General features: G+C 47.9%; 1 protein-coding gene across 1 annotated transcript in view; it reads right to left on the reverse strand.

The window, feature by feature from the left end:
• Positions 1 to 25,000, reverse strand: part of CLSTN1 (calsyntenin 1) — a 150,422-nt gene that overhangs the window by 104,458 nt on the left and 20,964 nt on the right. Inside the window, 2 exon segments of the mRNA XM_077458152.1 lie at positions 1,039 to 1,123; positions 1,125 to 1,159. Coding sequence (XP_077314278.1) covers positions 1,039 to 1,123; positions 1,125 to 1,159 — 120 coding nt within the window.

Here is a 25,000-nt window from a genome sequence, read left to right on the forward strand (position 1 = left end):
TTCGCACTATATGAGAGGAGCGAGCGCTACAAGAGAGGGAAAAAGAGAGAGAAGGAGCTATGAGAGAGAGAGAGAGAGCGCTCCTTTCTCATAGCTCCTCTATGAGCGAGCGCCGAGATAGAGAGCGCGTTACGAAAGAGAGCGCACACTAGGAAAACGAGAGAGCTAGAGAGTAAGATAGAGTGCGATATGAGAAACGATAGAGAGCTATAAAAACAAGAAAGAAAGATATGAGGACGAGAGAGAGAGAGAGAGAGAGAGAGAGAGAGAGAGAGGGAGAGGGAGAGGGAGAGGGAGAGGGAGAGGGAGAGGGAGAGGGAGAGGGAGAGGGAGAGGGAGAGGGAAGAGGGAGAGAGAGAGACCAAGCAAGAAAGACAGGAAAGAGGGAAAATAAAATAAAGGGAGAGAACGAGAGCAATAGAAAATAAAGTGTATTATCAATAACACACACACACACATTAGTATATTAGCCTGTCCACTTCCATGAGTTTTTTTCAGAAATAGAAGAGCCCAAATAAGATTATATGAACAATTTGCTGTCAAACGGAGTGGAACAATTGAAAGAGTGCTTCCCCGGTCAGACGTGAGGTGCTGTCTGGCAGTCGGAGGCTTGGAAAGCCAGGGGCGAGGAAGCCATTGAGGCAGAACACTCCGCAGTCCAATGCGATCATTCAGCAATGACGAGGCACCGCGGCCAATGAGTTGACGTGCGTGGATGGTGTGCCAGGCTGGAGCCAGCTTCATCACTGCCAATTAGCCAAGCTCTGCATCAAATACTCTCAGTGTGTCCGGAGTCGCATGGGATCCGGCCGAACATCAAAGACAATTGTTATGCAACAACGCGCAGAAATCACAGCCAGCAATTTAAGGTTAGCAATAATAAAAAAAATAAAAAATGACAAGGCTACAACAGATCTATTTTATATAAACAGACAAAAACGCAATATAAAGCTGAACACATCATTGGTTTATTTTACAATTTAGCTCCAACATTAGAGAGAAGGTCATCACAGAACACAATATGAAGGCGGGTCATACCTGCATAACGTAGCGGTGCATCCTTGTCTAGTGCTATAAGAGGGTCTAGCAAGACGGCATTGTCGTTTTCCGTTACAATTCCATGGGTAGGTGGTTTCGATCCATGGTTTATGCTTGTTAACTAGGAAAAAAATAAAAAAATTTAATTAGGACAATGTATTTTTTTTTTTTTAAACAGCATTGAAGTTAGAACTAGAACTATTTTCATACAGTAATAGGACTTTAATAAAAATTGTATTAAAGTGGAAGTAAATCCTCCTATCGTTTCCAGCCAAGGAAGCTGCCATCTTTGCCTCTGTTTAATCTACAACTGCTATGATGCTGAGCATGTGATCAGTTATGACTCCAGCCATTGGATGGTTTGACAGTTTGATTGAGAGCACATCCAATGAGAGCGTTACATTTCCAGCATGTGCCGGAAATGAAAACTGTTTTATGGATGGGTTTACTTCCGATTCAACCCTCATTTTCCCAGGAAAACGGCCACATTGCACCGACTCCGAGCACACAGAGCCACTCACCACCAGTCCCTGCTCCAAAGGAGCTTACAATCTAATGACTCCAGCCACGTAGAGATATGCCTGCCTTGGCCAAGTAGACACGGAAGCCGATAACCCCCCGACATTTACAACGAACCTTCTCTGCTACACACACTCCCATCTCTAATGCTGGCCATACACTGTTTGAATTTCGAAAGAATTTTCTTTCGAAAATCGTATCTAAGAATTTTCGTATGAATTTCGCACCATTAGTGGGGCTGCAGCAACAGCCGATTTTCGTGCGGAAATAAAATTTGAGGGAATCGGACATGTTGGAAATTTTTAGAAAAACGAACGATTTTCTAATCAATGATGGGAGAATCGTGCAGAAACGTAATAAGAAAAGAAAATTTACGGGAGAGAAAAGAAGATTCCCGGCCACGAAAATTCTTTTCTGTAGCAACATGGGGTAAAATTGAAGGCTTGGTTGGCCGAATTTCGAAAATCAATGGTGGCATCATCGGATCACAAAAAAAATGAATTTTCTGATTTGAAAAGAAAATTTCGTTCGAAATTCGACCGTGTATGGCCTGCATAACACTATCAAAAAAGTATATGTGAACCCTCACCTTGTAAAACAACCCATCCCGGTTTAAAATAGAAATGAAAGGCAAAACATTTGTGTATAAATATGAAAATACATCACATCCCTTTTTCTTTTCTTTATAAAGTGAACACATTCCCTCCGTTCTCAGCTGTATAAGGCTCGGTTTCCACTAGTGCGACTTTTCATGCGATTTGGGACTGAAAAGTCACATGACAAGCCGTACCCCTCGATTTCCAATGAGTACCGTTCATATCTGTGCGACTTCAAAGTAGTCCCTGCACTACTTTGTTCCCACTTTGATGCGACTTGAGGTCCACAGACCTCAAGAATACACAAGCACTGCTTCAAGTCATGGCAAAAAAAAAAAACGCGGTAAAATCTTGCGGCCAAAATCTCGTGACTTTGGGGACGCAATAGTGGAAACATAGCCTAAGAGCTGGAGGAGAAGAAACAGCAGCTGATCGGTCTTCCCAGTTAAGGGCCGTGTGGCGGGGGCAGGTGTCATCATGACAAGTCTGGTCATTGGAGAGCAGAGTTCTCAGTACAGCTAGAGTAACCATGTTGTGCTCTGATGCCTAGTGTGCTCAGTTTCTGATGGGAAAGAAGAGGGACAGGCAGGAAAACCAGGGTTTCCACACAAAGGAAGCATTACAAAAAGAACAGGAGACTTTCTCATGCAAATATCAGGAATCTGAAGCTTTGGCTTTACATATTCCTTAACCACTTGACCTCCGGAAGATTTACCCCCTTCACGACCAGGCCATTTTTTGCAATACAGTACTGTGTTACTTTAACTGACAATTGCACAAGTCGAGCAAATAAAATGTATATTTTTTTTTCACACAAAATAGAGGTTTCTTTTGGTGGTATTTGATCACCTCTGCATTTTTTTTATTTTTTGCGCTATAAACAAAAACAGACCAACAATTTTGTATAATATATATCTATTTTTATTTTTTTTTTGCTATAGAACATTTTGCTAAAACAAAAAAAAATCAAAAATTTCCCCATAGAGGAGAGCGGGGACTGTATCAGTCTCCGATCTACCGCTGAGCAAGTGGATTCCGTTCCATGCAGGCGTCCATGTGAAAGGGGTCTTGTGCTTAAATTCCGGCAAACGTTCTGATTTTATTTGACGCAGGTTAGTGATCAATCACCCATAGCTTGAGGGTATTGCGGACGTTTGTGAGTGAAACAAAAGCATTGGCTTCACCCAGCCACAGCCTCGCCCTGGCTTCACCCAGCCACAGCCTCGCCCCGGCTTCACCCCGCCACAGCCTCGCCCCGGCTTCACCCGCCACAGCCTCGCCCCGGCTTCACCCCGCCACAGCCTCGCCCCGGCTTCACCCCGCCACAGCCTCGCCCCGGCTTCACCCCGCCACAGCCTCGCCCCGGATTCACCCCGCCACAGCCTCGCCCCGGATTCACCCCGCCACAGCCTCGCCCCGGATTCACCCCGCCACAGCCTCGCGCCGGATTCACCCCGCCACAGCCTCGCGCCGGATTCACCCCGCCACAGCCTCGCGCCGGATTCACCCCGCCACAGCCTCGCGCCGGATTCACCCCGCCACAGCCTCGCGCCGGATTCACCCCGCCACAGCCTCGCGCCGGATTCACCCCGCCACAGCCTCGCGCCGGATTCACCCAGCCACAGCCTCGCGCCGGATTCACCCAGCCACAGCCTCGCGCCGGATTCACCCAGCCACAGCCTCGCGCCGGATTCACCCGCCACAGCCTCGCGCCGGATTCACCCCGCCACAGCCTCGCGCCGGATTCACCCCGCCACAGCCTCGCGCCCGGATTCACCCAGCCACAGCCTCGCGCCGGATTCACCCAGCCACAGCCCTCGCGCCGGATTCACCCAGCCACAGCCTCGCGCCGGATTCACCCAGCCACAGCCTCGCGCCGGATTCACCCAGCCACAGCCTCGCGCCGGATTCACCCAGCCACAGCCTCGCGCCGGATTCACCCAGCCACAGCCTCGCGCCGGATTCACCCAGCCACAGCCTCGCGCCGGATTCACCCAGCCACAGCCTCGCGCCGGATTCACCCAGCCACAGCCTCGCGCCGGATTCACCCAGCCACAGCCTCGCGCCGGATTCACCCAGCCACAGCCTCGCGCCGGATTCACCCAGCCACAGCCTCGCGCCGGATTCACCCAGCCACAGCCTCGCGCCGGATTCCACCCAGCCACAGCCTCGCGCCGGATTCACCCAGCCACAGCCTCGCGCCGGATTCACCCAGCCACAGCCTCGCGCCGGATTCACCCAGCCACAGCCTCGCGCCGGATTCACCCAGCCACAGCCTCGCGCCGGATTCACCCAGCCACAGCCTCGCGCCGGATTCACCCAGCCACAGCCTCGCGCCGGATTCACCCAGCCACAGCCTCGCGCCGGATTCACCCAGCCACAGCCTCGCGCCGGATTCACCCAGCCACAGCCTCGCGCCGGATTCACCCAGCCACAGCCTCGCGCCGGATTCACCCAGCCATAGTCTCATGCTGATTTTAACTGTCTATTGCCATATGCTGGCTAATCAGATTCAAAGATTCATGACAGGTCATTCTTTTGAACACTACTTTGCTTAAAAAAAAAAAAAAAAAAACAAAGACACTGAAAACGTGTGCGGATGTATGAAATGACGGGTGAATAACATCTAATCAGGGGGAACGTGTGTGAACAGGCAGGAAACCAGAAATGCCAAATAGGTAATATTTGCTGATGGATGAATGGATTTGCTGCAAGGATTTGTAAGGTACTGGAAAAACAAACCCACCTGACACATCAAACAACCAGCCATTGGCAGTGATAAATGTAATCACTTCTCACCCCCCCCCCCCCAGCAAACTTCCTAATGGAGCAATCCAGGTGCTCATCAAAGCACACTCACCTAATGACCACCAGCAAACATGCCCATTATGTGTACATGTAGCAACAGACATCCTCATTTATATTATATTACTGTATCCAAACCAAGATGGGGGGGGGGGGGGGTGTCTGCCGTCTGTGCTGCCTAAACATACACACTGTGTATTCTCCATTGGGGAAGAGGTGATGAGGGGTAGATCACTTTGTGAAGATGGATAAATGGTCCATATAATAAACGTTGCAAAGGTGTTCATTGCAAAAGACAAAAGTGCCCTAAAAGGAAAAATGTTTAACCATCACATATAGAAATGGGTTTAAAAAAAAAAAAAAAAACAGAACTTCACCCAATATTGAAGAATTGGCTCAGGTGCCGACATCCCGGAACCATGGACAGGTAAGTGTCCTTATATTAAAGGTCAGCAGCTACAGTAAGGTCCATAAAGACATTAATGAGCAAGCTTGGAGTGAAGGAACTTGACTGGCTTGCACAGAGTCCTGACCTCAACACAATAGAACACCTCTGGGATGAATTAGAGTGCAGACCTTCTCATGCAAATACACAGACCTTCTCATCCAACATCAGTGCCGACCTCACAAATATGATTCTGGAAGAATGATCAAACATTCCCATACCTTGTGGACGGCCTTCCCAGAAGAGTTGAAGCTGTTATAGCTGCAAAGGGTGGGCCAACTCTATATTAACCCCTACGGACGAAGACTGGGATGTCATTAAAGGCGGAGTTCTACTATAAAAAAAAAAAAAAAAAAGAGGGCCCACCCCCCAAATTGACATGCCAGACATGGCAGGTCAGGGGGTCACCTTCCCTTAAAGCGGAAGTTCCATTTTTGGGTGTGTTTAAAGGCAGTCGTCCCAATACTTTTGACAATATTGTGTATCTATGCAAAGAACTTATGTTGAATATACACAATACATGGCTTAAATAAGTCTGTCAATATATATTTTCTCTTCTACTTTGTACTGTTCAGTTTCTCTAGCCTAATCTTGAAAAGTGATAAAAAAATTTATTGAAGGAAAAAATAGAAAAAATGCTCCATTTATGGGACTAATTCCATATGGCTGACCACCAGCCCATGTCCTCAGCATTGCCTACTATATAGAAGTAAAGAGTAAGGAATTCCCGGCCCTTACAGGGATTAGTGCAGCCTCTGCTAGAGCCATTTGTAACAGAGAAGACTTGTGGGGCCAAGCTAGCTGAAGTCTTTATCTGGAATAATCAGATTATCTGTGTTGTTGTATTTGCCCAATTGCAGCAATCAGACCCTATTAGGAGATAACCCCGTGATCTGGCGCCTTCCTCTACTCTACAAAGTAAAGTGCAATGCTCTACTGTGGTAGGAGTCTGGGGGCTGCGGCGGAGGGGAGAGGAGTCTGGGGGCTGCGGCGGAGGGGAGAGGAGTCTGGGGCTGCGGCGGAGGGGAGAGGAGTCTGGGGGCTGCGGCGGAGGGGAGAGGAGAGGAGAGGAGTCTGGGGCTGCGGCGGAGGGGAGAGGAGAGGAGAGGAGTCTGGGGGATGCGGCGGAGGGGAGAGGAGAGGAGAGGAGTCTGGGGGATGCGGCGGAGGGGAGAGGAGAGGAGAGGAGTCTGGGGGATGCGGCGGAGGGGAGAGGAGAGGAGTCTGGGGGCTGCGGCGGAGAGGAGAGGAGTCTGGGGGATGCGGCGGAGGGGAGAGGAGAGGAGTCTGGGGGCTGCGACAGAGAGGCGGGAGAGAAAGAGGCGGGAGAGAAAGAGGCGGGAGAGAAAGAGGCGGGAGAGAAAGAGGCGGGAGAGAAAGAGGCGGGAGAGAAAGAGAGAGAGGGGGGGGGAGAGATGGGGGGGGAGAGATGGGGGGGGGAGAGAGGGGGGGGGAGAGAGGGGGGGAGAGAGAGGGGGGGGAGAGAGGGGGGGGGAGAGAGAGGGGGGGAGAGAGAGAGGGGGGGGAGAGAGAGGGGGGGGGAGAGAGAGGGGGGGAGAGAGAGGGGGGGAGAGAGAGGGGGGGAGAGAGAGGGGGGGAGAGAGAGGGGGGGAGAGAGAGGGGGGGGGAGAGAGAGGGGGGGGAGAGGGGGGGAGAGAGAGAGGGGGGAGAGAGGGGGGAGGGGGGGGAGAGAGAGAGGGGGGGAGAGAGAGGGGGGGAGAGAGAGAGGGGGGAGAGAGAGGGGGGGGAGAGAGAGGGGGGGAGAGAGAGGGGGGGAGAGAGAGAGAGGGGGGGGAGAGAGAGGGGGGAGAGAGAGAGAGGGGGGGAGAGAGAGGGGGGGAGAGAGAGGGGGGAGAGAGAGGGGGGGAAGGAGAGAGGGGGGGAAGGAGAGAGGGGGGAAGGAGAGAGAGGGGGGAAGGAGAGAGGGGGGGGGGAGAGAGAGGGGGGGGGAGAGAGGGGGGGGGGAGAGAGGGGGGGGGAGGACCAACATTGTACATTCAGCCTGCCCGTTAATGGCTGGAATCTCAGGCAGTTATTTGAACAGTGCATTGCCTTAGACAAGCGCAACAGCTGTGTGGGGGGGATAGAGAAGGAGCGCACTGTGCATGTGCAGTACGTGGGAAAAGAACTGTAGTGCTAGGGGGCACTTGTCCGGGCACTTGTCCGCCCTATGAGGAAGACAGGATGTATAGCAGTGGCAGTTTTTCAGGCAGGCTTCCATTATCATGAATGCAGTTATATTAGCAGAGAAGGGGCATGGTTATAAGATGTGATTAGCATAGGGTGATGCTATGGTGTAATATAAAAGCATAGTGGGCTGTTATTGAGGAGAACTAAAAACCATTAATAAAATAAATCCTCTGAGCTTCCCTAGAAGAGCACTTTCTCTATATATTGTGTTTTTGCCTCTGTTCCGATTTAAACATCACAAAAACTGATTAGAAATCCCGTGCTTATCTTCCGCTGCGATTCGCAGAGGAAGTCGGCCACGAAGATGAAAGATTGCATTTTGTTTTAAAATTCCAAAACTAGTAATTTTATCTGTTTTCAGGACTCCGGCTTCCTCTGCACCGCTGATAAGGGAGAGCGAAGGAAAGCAAAAGGCTCCATAATCACTTTCTGAACATTTCTTCCCCAGACATGAAACCAGCCTGAGAAACGCGCAATTTTGAGCCAATCGTTATTCTAAGTAAAACTGTGCGGATTTTATGTAAAGTAATAGTCAAAAACATCACTAGACGAGAAAAAACTAAAACTTAAGACTGGATATTTTTTTTTTTTTTTTTTAACAGCTTTCCCTGGTATAAATATTGTTATCACGTCTCTCCTTTGCTGTCATAAAGGTGATCAGATGATTGCACACAATGCACGTGTGTATGCCATGCGTTGTGCACATATAACTCTGCCAGAGAAAGTAATGTGTGTTCCTGGAATATTTGCAAGCACTAAACTGTATAATCACGGCTTCAGCCACAAGACTGGAGAGAAGACTTTGCTTTAACCCGTTTCACACTGGGGCGGGGGCGACGTCGGCGGTTTTTAGTAGTGCTTTACCCCCAATTTGGCGCCGCTATTTGGCCGCTAGCGGGGTGCTTTTCCTAAAGTGGAACTTCCGCTCATCGGAACCTTCCCCCCCTCCGGTGTCACAGTTGGCACCTTTCGGGGGGGGGGGGTGCAGATACCTGACAGATATTTGCACCCACTTCCGGGGCAGACTCCCGCAGGAGTCTATGCCGTTTCCTGTCCCGTGTGTGTCCCAGCAGACAGCACGGACCATTCCTATTGCGCTGCGTGACTCGCGCATGCGCAGTAGGGAACTGGGAAGCGAAGCCGCAACGCTTCACTTCCTGATTCCCTCACCTAGAATGGCGGCGACAGCATCCGAGAGCCAAGCGATCGATCGGTCTCGGCTGCTGACATCGCTGGACCCTGGGACAGGTGAGTGTCCATTTATTAAAAGTCAGCAGTTGTAGTATTTGTAGCTGCTGACTTTTAATTTTTTTTGTAGGTGGAATCCCTCTTTAAACTTGTTTTTAACACAGAGTCTGAAAAAGAGGCCTGGTCTTTAAAGGGGCGTTCCAGCCACGATTTTTTTTAATTTTTTTTTAAGTCAGCAGCTACAAAAACTGTAGCTGCTGACTTTTAATAAGGACACTTACCTGTCCAGTGAGCCCACGATGTCGGTCGCCTGAGGCGCCTCCATCTTAAACAAAGGGCTTCACTGCCCGTTTCCTACTGCACATGTGTGAGTCGCGCGGCGCTTTGTGAATGGCCCCAGTTTGTTTTCTGGGACACGCACATGTCCCAGAAGGCAATGGGGCCGCTCGCCGAAGAGGAGGAAGTGCCGCGGAATAGGAAGAGGCAGATTAGGAAGACTGCCTAGCAACAGTGGTTTGCGGTAAGTTTAAAAAATATATATACACACACACACACACACATGTATGTATGTATGTATGTATGTATGTATGTATGTATGTATGTATACACACACATATTGTGTGTGTGTGTGTGTGTGTGTGTGTGTGTGTGTGTGTGTGTGTGTGTGTGTGTGTGTGTGTCACACACACACTTTTTTTTTAAATTTAATTTATTTTTCTTTAAGAATATTAATGCCATTTTTTATTTTAGGGAGTCCCTCTACTTTAAGTAGTTAAAAGTGGTTGTAAACCCTGTTACACCCCTTGTACCTACAGGTAAGCCTATAATAAGACTTACCTGTAGGTACTGTAAATATCTCCTAAACCTGCACCGTTTAAGTGATATTCACCATATACGCCTGCGCCAACAGTTCACCTGCGCACGCGCACTGAAGAAACAGCTCGACTGTGGAAGTTTCTAAAAAAGGACCTGTACCGTGACTGGTGTTCTGCCGTATAGTGTCCGGCTATCAAACAGTGTCCGCCCCATACTGCGCATGCGCAGTACAGAGCAGACGAAGCTTCGGAAAATCTCCGAAGCTGAACGGCACCTGCGCCGTGAGTGGAGGTGGTAGCCCCACCATCCAAGCGGACATAGGGTTGTGAATATTAGAGGGCCCCTCGCGGGCGAGCTTCGCTCGCCACGCTTCGGGCTCGGCCTCGCTGCTCTCGGCTCTTTTTTATTCCTACTCTATGTCCACTTGGATGGTGGGGCTAGAACCTGGACTCACGGCGCAGGCGCCGTTCATCCTCGGCAATTTTCGGGAATCTGCGTTGCTGTGTACTGCACATGCGCAGTACGCAGCGGACACTATCGGATGGAGGACGTTATATGACAAGACACCGGCAGCTTCCGTGGTGTGACATCATCGCGGCTCCGGCCAATCACAAGCCCGCAAACCTGGAAATAACTCCAGGAGACATATGTCGGTGGTCACAGCGGTGTACAGGGACTGCTGAACCAGCTTCGATCTAAGGCTCAGTTCACACAGTACGCGGCACGACTTGCAGCGCCGCGACCTGCCGCGACCTCAGCGGCGACTTGCAAAACAACTTCTGTATAGAAGTTAATGCAAGTCGCCCGAAGTCGCCGCAAAAGTAGTACAGGAACCTTTTTTCTAAGTTGGAGCAACTTGAGTCGCTCCTATTAGAACGGTTCCGTAGTACAGAACGGGGAGCGACTTGTCAGGCGGCGAAGTCGCCTGGACAAGTCGCCCCTGTGTGAACCGAGCCTAAAGGTAAGTATTTCATAATGAGCTAGTATGTGATGCATTGTAGCTTATTGTGCCTTTGCCTTGCAGGTTGTTTTTTTGTTTTTTATTTGTTTATATGGGTTTACAACGAATTTGTTAAACTGTTTTGCTCTGGAACTAAACATGAGCAATAAGGAAGTTCTATTTACACAACTGTAATTGATACTTCGGCTACATTACAGGTAGGAGGCTCTTTCATTAATATCAATGACAGAACAAGAAAAGGTCTTATTAGCACAAGAGCTATATATATATATATTTTTTTTATTAGAATTATAACTAGTAGGTTTCTAAAGTGACACTTCAAAGTGAAAAAGGTAGAAAAATTGCAGCTTTAGATCACGTAGAAAGTCTTTGGACTGTCACAGCTGGAAGGGCACTTTATGTGTTCAGTGGTCTGAGGTCACATCTACAACAATCAAATCAGCCGAGTGCTATAATCACACACAAGACATAAGACGACAAATCCACCGGCAGTGCAAACAGCCAAAGTGGTGCCTAATTATAATCCATTTACAAACGTTTACTTTGAAGCCAACTGGTATTTGAGACGGTATATTGGTGTTTCAGGGAAGCCAGATCTCAGGATCAGACAGGAATATAAAAGGCTGGGTCAGATTGTCTTTTTGTTTGCTAATAATCTATTGTTCTCCAAAAACAAAAAAGGCACAAAACGCGTTGGTGAAGTCCTGCCCCACCGATGGATCAAAAACCGACTTCGTATACAATTCTTACAGGCAGCTCTCCCAGAAGCCAGTCAGTCCAGTCTATCACCCATCAGGGTCCTTGACCACTTGACTGCCAGAAAATTTACCCCCCCCCTTTCATGATCAGGCCATTTTTGCTATATACGGCACCGCATTCATTTAACTGACAATTGCTCAGTCATGCAGCACTGTACATAAATGAAATTTATGTAATTTTTTTCCCTCCCAACAAATTGAGCTTTCTTTTGGTAATACTTAAAGAGGAAGTAAACCCTGATGGGTTTACTTCCTCTTTTTTTCCCTGCAAAGGTAAAGCATAATGGACTACTATGCATCGCATAGTAGCTCATTATGTGTCACTTACCTGACACAGGAGCCAGCGAAGTCGCCGCTGATCCCTGTAGTCCGCCGCATCCATCTTGCTGGTGGCGTCTCGCAGCTCCGACCAATGACAGCGGCGAAGCTGCGATGACGTCACTCCCGCGCATGCGCACGGGAGTCGCGTCTCGCAGCTCCGCCGCTGCCATTCAGCGAAGCCGCGATGACGTCACTCCCGCGCATGCGCACGGGAGTCGACAAATTAGGCAAATCCATTCTTGGACTTGCTGCATTTAGTGCGCCTGCACGCCGCTGTCTACGGCGCGTGCGCCGTAGACAGCGGTGCCCATTTTCGGGCAAATATCTCCTAAACCATATAGGTTTAGGAGATATTGCTTGGACCTACAGGTAAGCCTTAATCTAGGCTTACCTGTAGGTCAAAGTGGTTTGAAGGGGTTTACTTCCTCTTTAAAGCGGGGTTCCACCCTAAAGTGGAACTTCCGCTCATCAGAACACGGTGTCACAGTTGGCACCTTTCAGGGGGAGGGGGGTGCAGATACCTGTCTAAGACAGGTATTTGCACTCACTTCTGGGCATAGACTCCCATGGGAGTCTATGCAGTTTCCTGTTCCGGCGCGCTGTCTGCTGGGATACACGCGGATCCCAGAGACAGTGCGGACCATTCCTATTGCACTGCGTGACTCGCGCATGCGCAGTAGGGAACCGGGAAGTGAAGCCGCAATGCTCCACTTCCTGATTCCCTCACCGAGAGTGGAGGCGGCAGCAGCCGAGAGATCGATCGGTCTCGGCTGCCGACATCGCAGGATCCTGGGACAGGTGAGTGTCCATTTAGTAAAAGTCAGCAGCTGTAGTATTTATAGCTGCTGGCTTTTAATATTTTTTTGTAGGTGGAATCCCTCTTTAACTACTTAAGGACCAGCCTTCGCATTTGTACTGCGGCAGGGCGGCTCTCATGCTCCAGTCACCCTCATTGTATGCCGGGCATAAACGCAGCAATCTGTGATCACACGTACGCGCCCATTGGCTAGCGGGGAAGCAAACCAGCAGGTCCGGCAGACTCGATGCCTGCCAGCCACCCACGATCGCTCCAGAGATAGGCAGAACAGGGATCTGTCAATGTAAACAAACAGATCCCTGTTCTGTCAGGGGAGGAGGAGAAGGAGATCTGCTGTTCCTAGTGATTACGAACAGCGATCTCTCTTCTCTTATAGTCAGCCCAGCCCCCATACAGTTAGAAACACTACCAGGGAACACACTTAACCCATTGTTCGCCCCCTTGTGTTAACACCTTCCTGGCCAGTGACATTTATACAGTAATCAGTGGCTACTTTTAGTTCCGACTGCTGGTCCAAAAAAAAAATGTCAAAAGTGTCCAATCTGTCTGCTGCAATGTTGCAGTCCCTCTAAAAATCACTAATCGCCGCCATTACTAGTAAAGAAAAATAATAATAAAAAATGCCATAAATCTAACCCTGATTTTGTAGACACGATAACTTTTGTGCAAAATCAATCAATCAATATACACTTTATGCTATTTTTTTTTTTTAACCAAAAATATGTAGTGTACATAAATGGCCTAAACTGAGCAAGATTTTTTTGGGGGGTATTCATTATAGGAAAAAAAAAAAGAGTTAAAAATATTTCCCCCCCCCCCCCCCCCCCAAATTTTCCCTCTTGTTTATAGCGCAAAACGTAAAAACTACAGAGCTGATCAAATACCACCTAAAGGAAGCTCTATTTTGTGTGGGTGCAACGTTGCACAACAGCGTAATTGTCAGTCAAAGGGATGCAGTGCCATATCGCAAAAAAAAAAAAAAAAAATGGTCTGGTCATTAAGGGGGAAAGTCCTTCCGTTCTTTAAGTGGTTAATCACCTCTGTGGTTTTTAGCTATAAACAAAAAAAGACTGACAATTTCACAAAAATATTATATATATATATATATATATATATATATATATATATATATATATATATATATATATATATATATATATATATATATATATATATATATATATATATATATATATATATATATTTTTTTTTTTTTTTTTTTTTTTTACTTTCTACTATAAAACACATCAATAAATAGAGAAAAATAGAAGAAAAAAAAAAATCTAAAATTGAATTTCTTCATAAATGAAGGCCAATATGTATTCTGCTACTTTAGTATAAAGTATAAAATAAAATAAAAATGATACCAATAAGTGTATATGGATTGTTTTGCTAAAACGTTATAGCTTCTAAAAACTATGGTTTATATACTGGAATTATATATTTTTTTATAACAGTAATGGCGGCAATCAGCAGCTTATAGCTGGACTGTGATATTGCGGCAGACAATTTGCACTGGCACTTTTCTGGTACAATGGTATTTATTGTAGAAAACAGAGTAACATAACAGCCGATCACCCACACAGAGTGTTAAACTGACACTTGACACTTTGTGGGAACCAGTGACACTAATAACACTGGCTGGGAAGGGGATAAACATGCAGTGCGATCAAACCGTTACCTGTGTGCCTAACCAGTGTTTAGTTTTTACCAATGGATGTACTAGATTTTATTCCCTGCTTTGCATGGAAACAAAATGCACCACATCCCTGCTGACAGGATAGAGCTCAGCCTTGTTTACATATGCAGAGCTCCGTTCTGTGTCTCTCCTCGATGATCAGTGGGTTCCGGCAGACATCCATTGGCTGGCACCCGCTGATTGGCTTCTGCTATGGACTAATCACAGCAGAAGTGGCGCGCACACATGCCCCTTATGCGGAAGTGCAGAATCACATGTATTTATACACACACACACACGAGATAGATATAATCTATCTATATATACACACACACGCGCGCACACACACACGCACACACACACACACGCGCACACACACATGCGCGCGCAGCATGATGCTGCCACCACCATGCTTCACTGTAGGGATGGTATTGGCCAGGTGACGAGCGGTGCCTGGTTTCCTCCAGACATGACGCTTGCCATTCAGGCCAAAGAGTTCAATTTTTGATTCATCAGACCGGAGAATTTTGTTTCGCATGGTCTGAGAGTCCTCAAGGTACCTTTTGGCAAAGCCCAGATGGGCTGCCATGTGCCTTTTACTGAGGGGTGGCTTCCGTCTGGCCAGTCTACCATACAGGCCTGATTGGTGGAGTGCTGCATAGATGGTTGCTCTTCTCCTTTCTCCACATGGTCACCCTGATAGAGCTGCAACGTTTCTATTGGGTTCTTGGTCACATCCCTGGCTAATGACCTTCTCCCCTGATCGCTCAGTTTGGTCAGGCGGCACGCTCTAGGAATAGTCCTGGTGGTTCCAAACTTCTTCCATTTACAGATGGAAGCACAGTGGTGTAGTGGTTGGCACTTTCACCTAGCAGCAATAGGGTCGTTGGTTCAAATCCTGACCACGACACCATCTGCCTGGAGTTTGCATTTTCTCCCTGTGCCTGCGTGGGTTTCCTCCGGGTACTCCGGTTTCCTCCCACACTCCAAAGACATGCTGGTAGGTTAATTGGACCTTGTCTAAAAAAATAAATAAATTGGCCTTAATATGTGTATGTCAATGTTGTACGCGTTTGTAAGCGTGTCAGGACCTTACAGAGTAAAGGACCACGCAAAAAGCCACAGATGGATTCTGGTGGCAAGAAAGAGCCCTGAGGCGATTCAGTTCGCATAGGTAGCACTATACAAGTCACTCACTCACTGATGGAGGCCACTGTTATAATTGGGACCTTCAATGAATTATTTCTTTACCCTTCCCCAGATCTGTGCCTCAATACAATCCTGTCTCTGAGGACTACAGACAATTCCTTGGACTTGAGTGTCATGGCAAAGGCTGTGAATACTTGTGTATATGACCCCTCTCACACTGCCGGCGTTTTTCAGGGGCTACAGCACAAAAAATAGCGCCTGAAAAAAGCGGCTCCATTCACACTGGAGCGGTGCGCTGGCAGGGATTCACAAAAAAAACCTGCCAGCAGCTTATTTGGAGTGGTGGACCCACCGCTCCTCCACCGCTGCTCCAAATTAAAATCAATGGGGCAGCGCTGCGATACCGCCGGCAAAACGCTGATCCGGCAGAGTTTTGCAGGCAGATTTAACCCCCTTTTCGCCCGCTAGCAGGGGGGTTAAAACTGCCCTGTTAGTGGCCGAATAGCACCGCTAAAACTATGGTAAAGCGGCGCTATTCTTACCACTGACGGCTCGGTGTGAAAGGGGTCTAAGGGATGGATTTTTTTTTTTTTATTAAATTTGCAAAGATTTCAAACATGAAATTGATGTTGTCATTCTGGGGGGGTTGTTTGTAGAACTTTGAGGATAATAAATTTAATCCATTTTGGAATAAGGCACATAAAATGTGGAAAAAGCGAAGCGCTGTGAATACTTTCTGGATGCAATGTACATAACCTTGTGAATCGAAATACTGACTCGCACTGTGGAGACAACGCACAGGAATGAACACGCCTCGCAGAACGCTTCATCTAAGACTTTCTAGCCGTTTATAAATGCTTGAACAGTAAGCAGAAAAAGAAAAAAAAAAAGCTGGTATTGTTGAATACAAAAGGAAGTTTAAACAGCCTGCAGGAACAGCAGTTTATGGTACAACACCTGGCGCGCAGAACCTTACACACTACCAAGCCAATAATTGTCAGCTATAAATCTGGATTATTTGGGTTGTAAATCCACAGATTCTTAACAGTAATGTTTACAAAGGAAGAAAAAAAAAAAAAACACATTAAGCTTGGGATATTAATAGATCATGTAAGTAAATTGAGGAATAGAATAAGTAACCACAAATCAAATAATGTGTCTGCCCAGCTGTCATGAATTATACAGCAGCTCAGAGACTGCAGCAAGGTGAATGTGATCCTCTACTGCAGAGGAGAGCTTCCCAACGCAGAGAGAGTCTGCTGCAAATATATAAAGAGCAGACGGCAATGTTTACCGGTTAGTAAACAGCACAGTACTCACGCTGGGACCAACACTACAAATAAGGGTCAGCGGCAATGTTTGCTGGTCAGTAAACAGCACAGTACTCACACTGGGACGAACACTATAAATAAGGGTCAGTAGCAATGTTTGCTGGTCAGTAAACAGCACAGTACTCACACTGGGACCAATGCTACAAATAAGGGTCAGCGGCAATGTTTGCTGGTCAGTAAACAGCACAGTACTCACACTGGGACCAATGCTACAAATAAGGGTCAGCGGCAATGTTTACTGGTCAGTAAACAGCACAGTACTCACACTGGGACCAATGCTACAAATAAGGGTCAGCGGCAATGTTTACTGGTCAGTAAACAGCACAGTACTCACACTGGGACCAATGCTACAAATAAGGGTCAGCGGCAATGTTTACTGGTCAGTAAACAGCACAGTACTCACACTGGGACCAATGCTACAAATAAGGGTCAGCGGCAATGTTTACTGGTCAGTAAACAGCACAGTACTCACACTGGGATGAACACTACAAATAAGGGTCAGTAGCAATGTTTGCTGGTCAGTAAAAAGCACAGTACTCGCACTGGGACTAACACTACAAATAAGGGTCAGCGGCAATGTTTGCTGCTCAGTAAAGAGCACAGTATTCACACTGGGACCAAGGCTATGAAAAAGGGCCAGCAGCAATGTTTTTTGGTCAGTAAACAGCACAGTACTTACACTGGGATCAACACTACAAATAAGGGTCAGCGGCAATGTTTGCTGGTCAGTGAACAGCACAGTACTCACACTGGGACTAACACTACAAATAAGGGTCAGTAGCAATGTTTGCTGGTCAGTGAACAGCACAGTACTCACACTGGGACCAAACACTACAAAAAAGGGTAAGTGGCAATGTTTGCTGGTCAGTAAAAAGCACAGTACTCACACTGGGACGAACACTACAAATAAGGGTCAGTAGCAATGTTTGCTGGTCAGTAAAAAGCACAGTATTCACACTGGGACCAACGCTATGAATAAGGGCCAGCAGCAAACGTTTTCTGGTCAGTAAACAGCACAGTACTTACACTGGGATCAACACTACAAATGAGGGTCAGCAGCAATGTTTGCTGGTCAGTGAACAGCACAGTACTCACACTGGGACTAATGCTACAAATAAGGGTCAGTAGCAATTTTTGCTGGTCAGTAAACAGCACAGTACTCACACTGGGACTAACGCTACAAATAAGGGTCAGTAGCAATGTTTGCTGGTCAGTAAAAGAGCACAGTACTCACACTGGGACTAACACTACAAAGAGGCCAGTAGTAATGTTTACTGATCGGCAAAATGCATGTTTACTCACTTTGCAGATGACTAAAAGAAACAACAGCAATGTTTATTGGCCACCAAAAGCCAAGTCTCTCACATTGGTTCTAGCTATACAAAGCAAGGGGCAACAGTAATGTTTTACTGATCAAAGAGCCTGTTAATCACACTGGAGTGAACTATACAAAATAAGAGGATAGTATCCTTGTGGACTGGTCGATGAGATGCACACAGTTCACTATGTAAATTAGAGAACAACAGCAATGTTTACTGACCAGCAGAGGCCCATTATTTGCTATGGGAGTGACCAAACCACCAGGGGACAGCAGGATTTACTGGTCAATAAAGGGACATTTAGTTTGTCTTAGACATGCGCTTCCTTTCATTTGGAGCCCGAACCGCATTCAAATCGCACTTCAGGGGCTACTGACAGGTGGTGAGGAAACCGACTTCTTCCTCAGTTTGGGCCGATATGCATTATACTTGTTAAATAAAATCACAATAAGCGTTTATTGATTGGTTTGCGCAAAATTTATAGTGTCTACTAGTATTGGCGGTGATCTGCGATTTTTATCAGGTCTGCGACACTGCGGCGGGCAGATTGGACACTTTTGACACTATTTTGGGACCACTGACATTTATACAGCGATCAGAGCTAAAAATTGCCACGGATTACTGTATAAATGTCACTGGCAGGGAAGGGGTTAACACTAGGGGGCGATCAAGGGGTTAAATGTGTTCCCTAAGTGTGTTTAACTGTGGGTGGGACTGACGAGGGGAGGAGACTGATCGCTGCTCCTAAGTACTAGGAACAGACGATCTTTCTCTACTCCCCTGACAGAACGGAGATCTGTCCATTTACACGGACAGATCTGGGTTCCGTCTTTCTCAGGAGCAATCACAAGTAGCCGGCAGCCTTGGGCATTGGCTCCTACATCACATGGCGGCCCCTATACTCCTTACAGTGCCCGCCGTACAGCTACGGTGATTCGCACAGGCGTGCCATACTGCCAGCGGGCGGGCGGCAAGTGGTTATAATTGCAGAACAAGTACATGTTTACATTCACATTTTTTTTTTTGGATGACTTTTAAAAAAGGTACTTTTTATGTTCTAATAAAAGCAGTAACAACATTTTGTATTTCATGCTTCAGGAAAGATTTTTCTTTAAACTGGTAGAAAACCTCAGACATGAAATATGAACAAAGTATATCCCTCTATAGTGCTATAGTGTGTACTTGTCTCAATCCAAAGCACAAAGTGTCATTTCTCTCGGCTTTCCCATTCCTCCATCAGCATGAATCACTTCGGACAAGTTTTCCTGACACCAAGAGAAAAATGGTGATAGGGGAGGGATCTCTAGATGATGGACAAGGGGGGCTCCCTTCAGTCATCTCGCCTTCACGAGTGTAACTTCAGCTCCCCACCCCCTGCTTCTTAGATCTGAGAGAGCCTGTGTAATGTCTGCACTGTGAATGGATGTAGGGGGAAAATGGCTATATAGACAGGTACAACTTATACAGGAGGATTTGTTACATCTCTGTGTATCGCCTGGGGCTAGTCACTTCATTAGGTCTTTTTTTTCTTTTTTTTGATGGACACCACACCGGTCCTGAGGAGCTGACAGCAGGAGTTTTTAGGCGAGGCCGCGGCCTAGTCTGCGGCGTCCAGCCTCGCGGAGTAGGCCGAAGGCACGGCCTTGCCAAAAAACTCCTGCCCGCAGCTCCTCAGGACTGGCGCGGTGTTCGCGCCGGTCCTGGTGAAAAAAAATTAAAATAAATAAATAATAAAAAAATAAAATAAAAACAACAATATGCTGAAATTTTGAATCGATTTGACCTCTCAGCCCGATTCAAGATTTAAATCGTTTTTTTACCCAGCCCTAATTTGCACGTGCCGACGTCAACGGCACATGCGCACTTAAAAGTGGTTGTAAACCCTTTACAAGCACTTTAACCTACAGGTAAGCCTAGATCAGGGATATGCAATTAGCGGACCTCCAGCTGTTGCAGAACTACAAGTCCCATGAGGCATAGCAAGACTCTAAAAGCCACAAGCATGACACCGAGGCAGAGGCATGATGGGACTGGAGGTCCGCTAATTGCAGATCCCTGGCCTAGATTAAGGCTTACCTGTAGGTCCAAGAAATATCTCCCAGACCTGCACGGTCTAGACGATATTTGCAAATCACCGTACGGCGATTTCTTCTGCGCATACACCGGAGTTAGAAAGGGCACGCTGTGCCGTTCCTAGCTCGGGTCATGCATTAAAGGCGGCTCCCGCGCATGTGGGAGCTGCCTTTAATGCATGACCCGTGACTCGCCAGAGTCGCGTGAGGTCGCGCGACTCCAGCCAGTCACAAGCCGGAGTTGCGCCCCCCCCCCCCAGAAGGAAGAGGGGTGAAGAATGGACATTCGCTACTAGCGAGGAAGACGGGGGCATCGTGGGCTTTTCCTGCAGGTAAGTGTCCCATAATGGGCTCCTGTGCAATGCATAGGAGCCCATTATACTTTACCTTTGCAGGGAAACAAAGACACCCATCAGGGTTCACGTCCTCTTTAAACAAACTGAAGCAATGGCATGCACATACGGGGTGATGCATGCATCACCCCGGTAAAAAAAAAAAAAACCTTGAAGCAATAATCGGTCTGTTTTTTTGACCGATATCAATACTTCTAAAAAAGTGAATATCGGCCACACCGAAAATCGGTTGATCCCTACTATTATGGGGTTTTTCATCCACACCCCAGGGGCCAAACAGATTAACACAGAAGCCAAGAAAAACACACAGTACCCGCTGCTGAGATGGCAGGGGGAGCATGTGATCCCCTTCCTGTGTCCGGCACAAAGGACAAGGTCTGAGGTTTCCCTTTAAATCAGGGATATGCAATTAGCGGACCTCCAGCTGTTGCAAAACTACAAGTCCCATGAGGCATAGCAAGACTCTGACAGTTACAAGCATGACACCCGGAGGCAGAGGCATGATGGGACTTGTAGTTTTGCAACAGCTGGAGGTCCACTAATTGCAGATCCCTGCTTTAAACCATAGTGCATGCTGACCCATTACCATGCTGGCATTGACAGCGCTAGAAGAGAACATCCATCATCATATTGTCCATGAGAACCCAAAATATGGCACACAGATGGTTTTGTATTAAAAAAAAAAAAAAAAAAAAAAAGAAATCTGCAACTGAATTTTATCTACGTTAAGCCTTTATAACTGTCATTATAAAATATGCCTTCACAATTACAGCTTCCATCCATTCCCGCATAGGGATAGATACAATTAGGAGACCGAGGACGCACTTCTTACCGCCTGTAAAGAACGTAAACGTTGCAGAAATCACAATGTACCGTTTGACAGTGATCATCAGGTGCGTGCTTTGTCCCGGACTCCATTATACACTTATAAAAACTGCAACAAAAAGCACTTTTCTCAAAGAGTTACGTCAAAATAATAACAGACAGAAACAGGGGGGGAAATAAGCAGCCACATATTTACTAATAATAACCGCTTCTACTGTTCAAGTAATACACTGAATGGTTCAGGAAACAATGGCAGACAATTAGAACATCCATCAGGACACACAATTACATTGATTTCCACGTATAAATAAATTCTCCTTTTCTACAACTAGACAGCCAGGCAAATATAATAGAAGACTTGTCTGGAAATTATAGCTGATCAGTGCCATTTATGCCGCGTACACACGTAGCGTACTATCCGACGGACTTACCGCCAGACTGTCCGTCGGACTTTCCGAACGGGCTACTTGAGTACTAAGTCCGCCATACTATCCACCCTACTTTTAAAATGAACAGACTCGCCCACACACGCGGAGGAAAGTCCGCTCATTTCGAGCGCGTCTCCAGGTAGGCGGGGCCCGCGAAAGAGACGTCGCTGGCCGCGCCACCTGGTATGGACTTAAAGGGGAACCCCAACGCCGAAAAAAAACGGCGTGGGGTCCCCCCAGGTCCACAACAGACCCTTGTCCGAGCACGCTACCCGGCCAGCCAGGAAAGGGGGGGGACAAGCAAGCGGCCCCCCTCCTGAGCCGTACCAGGCCGCGTGCCCTCAAGATGGGGGTGCCTTGGGGAAGAGAGGGCCGCGCGGCCCCCCCACCCCAAAGCACCTTGTCCACATGTTGATGAGAACAAGGGCCTCTTCCCGAAAACCCTGGCCGTTGGTTGTCGGGGTCTGCGGGCGGGGGGGTTATCGGAATCCGGGAGCCCCCTTTAATAAGGGGGCCCCCCGGATACCGGCCCCCCCACCCTATGTGAATGAGTATGGGTACAATGTACCCCTACCCATTCACGTGTAAAAAAAGTACAAAAAAAACCCACAACACACAAGATAAAATAGTTTATTGCACAGCGCTGGGGGTCTTCCGTCTTCGGGGGTCTTCTAGCCGGACTCCTCCGCTATCTTCTTGTAGCTCTTTTGCTAGCGGAGTCCGGCTTTCTTCCTCGCCGCCGCCCTCTTCTTCCGACTTCGGAGGTCTTGTCCCCCTCTTCGGTTCTTCTGCCGGGCCACCGCGCCTTCTTATAGCTCTTTTACAGGCGGTGGCCCGGTCTTCTGTCGCCGCCGCCGTCTTCCGTTCTTCTTCTTCTTCTCCTGGAGATGTTGACTTGACGCTCTCTGCGGCCGCAATGCCAGGGACGCGCTGCGCGGCGACTTACATAGGGACAAGGGGCGGGGTCATCGGTTGATGTCACATGGGTTGATGTCACATGGTGACCCCACCCCCTTACGATGTCACAGTCCCGGGGGATGCTGGGACTGTCGCCATGTGACATCAACTCATGTGACATCAACCTATGTGACATCAACCGATGACCCCGCCCCTTGTCCTTATACAAGTCGCCGCGCAGTGCGTCCCTGGCATTGCGGCCGCAGAGAGCGTTGAGTCAACATCTCCAGGAGAAGAAGGGGAAGAAGAAGAACGGAAGGCGGCGGCGGCAAGAAGAACCGAAGAGGGGGACAAGACCCCCGAAGTCGGAAGAAGAGGCCGTGGCGAGGAAGAAAGCCGGACTCCTCCGCTAGCAAAAGAGCTACAAGAAGATAGCGGAGGAGTCTGGGGAGAAGACCCCCGAAGACGGAAGACCCCCGGAGCTGTGCAATAAACTATTTTATCTTGTGTGTTGTGTTTTTTTTTGTACTTTATTTTACAGGTGAATGGGTAGGGGTACATTGTAAGCCATACTCATTCACATAGGGTGGGGGGCCGGTATCCGAGGGCCCCCTTATTAAAGGGGGCTCCTGGATTCCGATAAGCCCCCTGCCCGCAGACCCCGACAACCAACGGCCAGGGTTGTCAGGAAGAGGCCCTTGTCCTCATCAACATGGGGACAAGGTGCTTTGGGGTGGGGGGGCCGCGCGGCCACCCTTCCCCAAGGCACCCCCCATGTTGAGGGCACGCGGCCTGGTACGGCTCGGGGGGGGCGCTCGCTCACCCCCCCTTTCCTGGCCGGCCGGGTAGCGTGCTCGGACAAGGGTCTGTTGTGGACTTGGGGGGACCCCCATGCCGATTTTTTTCGCATTGGGATTCCCCTTTAAGTCCATACCAGGTGGCGGGGCCAGCGGCGTCTCCTTTGCGGGCCCCGCCTACTTGGAGACCCGCTCGAATGAGCGGACTTTTCTCCGGGCTGGAAAAGTCAGTTCATTTCAAAAGTACGGCGGACTGGCACACACACGGCCGGGTTGTCCGCCGAAATGCGAGTCCGGCGGGAAGATTGGAGTGCAAAACTACTTTCTAAGTCCGCCGTACTTTCGGGTCAAAAAAGTATGCCGGAGGCTATACACGGGGGGATTGTCCGGCGGACTTGAGTTTGCCGGACTTTTCCACCCGATTGTTTGATCGTGTGTATGCGGCATTAGTGGAACTGCAAGCTCTATGTGGGGAGAAATTCCTTGAATTCTGTGTAGCCAAATGGAAGAAAAAGAAATAAAAATAAAAAGTAGTGGAAATCTCTTGTAATCGGAGGCCCCTTACACATGGGGCTCCGCTGGGAGTCCACCTGCTCAGTAGGGAATCGGTCCGCTGATCCCTGCTGAGCAGACGGATGGCTGATCCGTGTCCCTTTCGCTTATGTCCCCTCTCCTCTAGGGGTGGTCCGATGTAACCAGACCTCCTGTCTCCTAAATACTGGGGATAGAGAGTCAGATGATCAGCCCTGGACACAGGCTGCATGCAACCTGGACCGATCATCTGTCCCTAACTATAGGGAACTGCTGGAGGTGCAGATACATGCAGACTGCGGCAGACAGCCATGGCTACTGTTAGCTTGTCATTACTCCGTATGGGCTGAGCAGCCGCAGTTGTTCACGTATGTCACTGATTCCTGCCACAGGGATCTTCAGGCGACTGTAACTGCAGGCAAAAAAAAAAAACTGGGCCTTAAAGTGGTTCTAAAGGCTTAAAAGAGTTGTAAAGGGCAGAAGGTTTTTTATCTTAATGCGTTCAATCAGTTTGTAGTGTACATAGATTTGCAAAACAATGGGATAAAAAGGAATATTCCTGAACTTTTTATCTCATGGTCACGATCAAATTGTGTGAATGCAGTGCATGTTATGCAGAGCTTGGATTCATTGAATGAGTGTACCAAAAATGTAAATATTACAGAATATACAGCCTCAGGCAATACAACTAAGCTCCATTTAATGCTGAAAAACACTCAATTATTAATGCATCTTAAAATAGAAAACCATCGTTTTACTCCAAAAGCATTTTATTAAAATAAAATTTGATAAAAATCGAAATAAAAAATCCAATTGAAAATAAAAAAAAATGTATTTTAATTTTATTTAAAAAAACAAAACAATTTTAATCCACCCTGCTTTGCAAGGAGGGGACAAAAAAAAAAGCCTCATCCCTGCTCTCCCTGTAGAGAGCCCTGTGTTGTTTACCAACACAGGGCTCTATTCTGTCATTGCTCAGCAGGTGCTGTCCATAAATCATTGGCCAGGACCTGCTGATCGGCTTTTGCTGTAACGAATGACACCCTAGCCAGGGTGGTATAATATATATATTTTTTTTATTAGGGGTGCAACGGATCGCCACCGATCCGTGATCCTAACGGGTCACCCCGTTCGGATCGGCACATGCCGCGATCCGCTGTCTCAGC

The sequence above is a fragment of the Lithobates pipiens genome, unplaced genomic scaffold (genome assembly GCF_037356315.1).
Source record: "Lithobates pipiens isolate NorthernLeopardFrog02 unplaced genomic scaffold, aLitPip1_a1.2 Scaffold_27, whole genome shotgun sequence".
Lineage (NCBI taxonomy): Eukaryota > Metazoa > Chordata > Amphibia > Anura > Ranidae > Lithobates > Lithobates pipiens.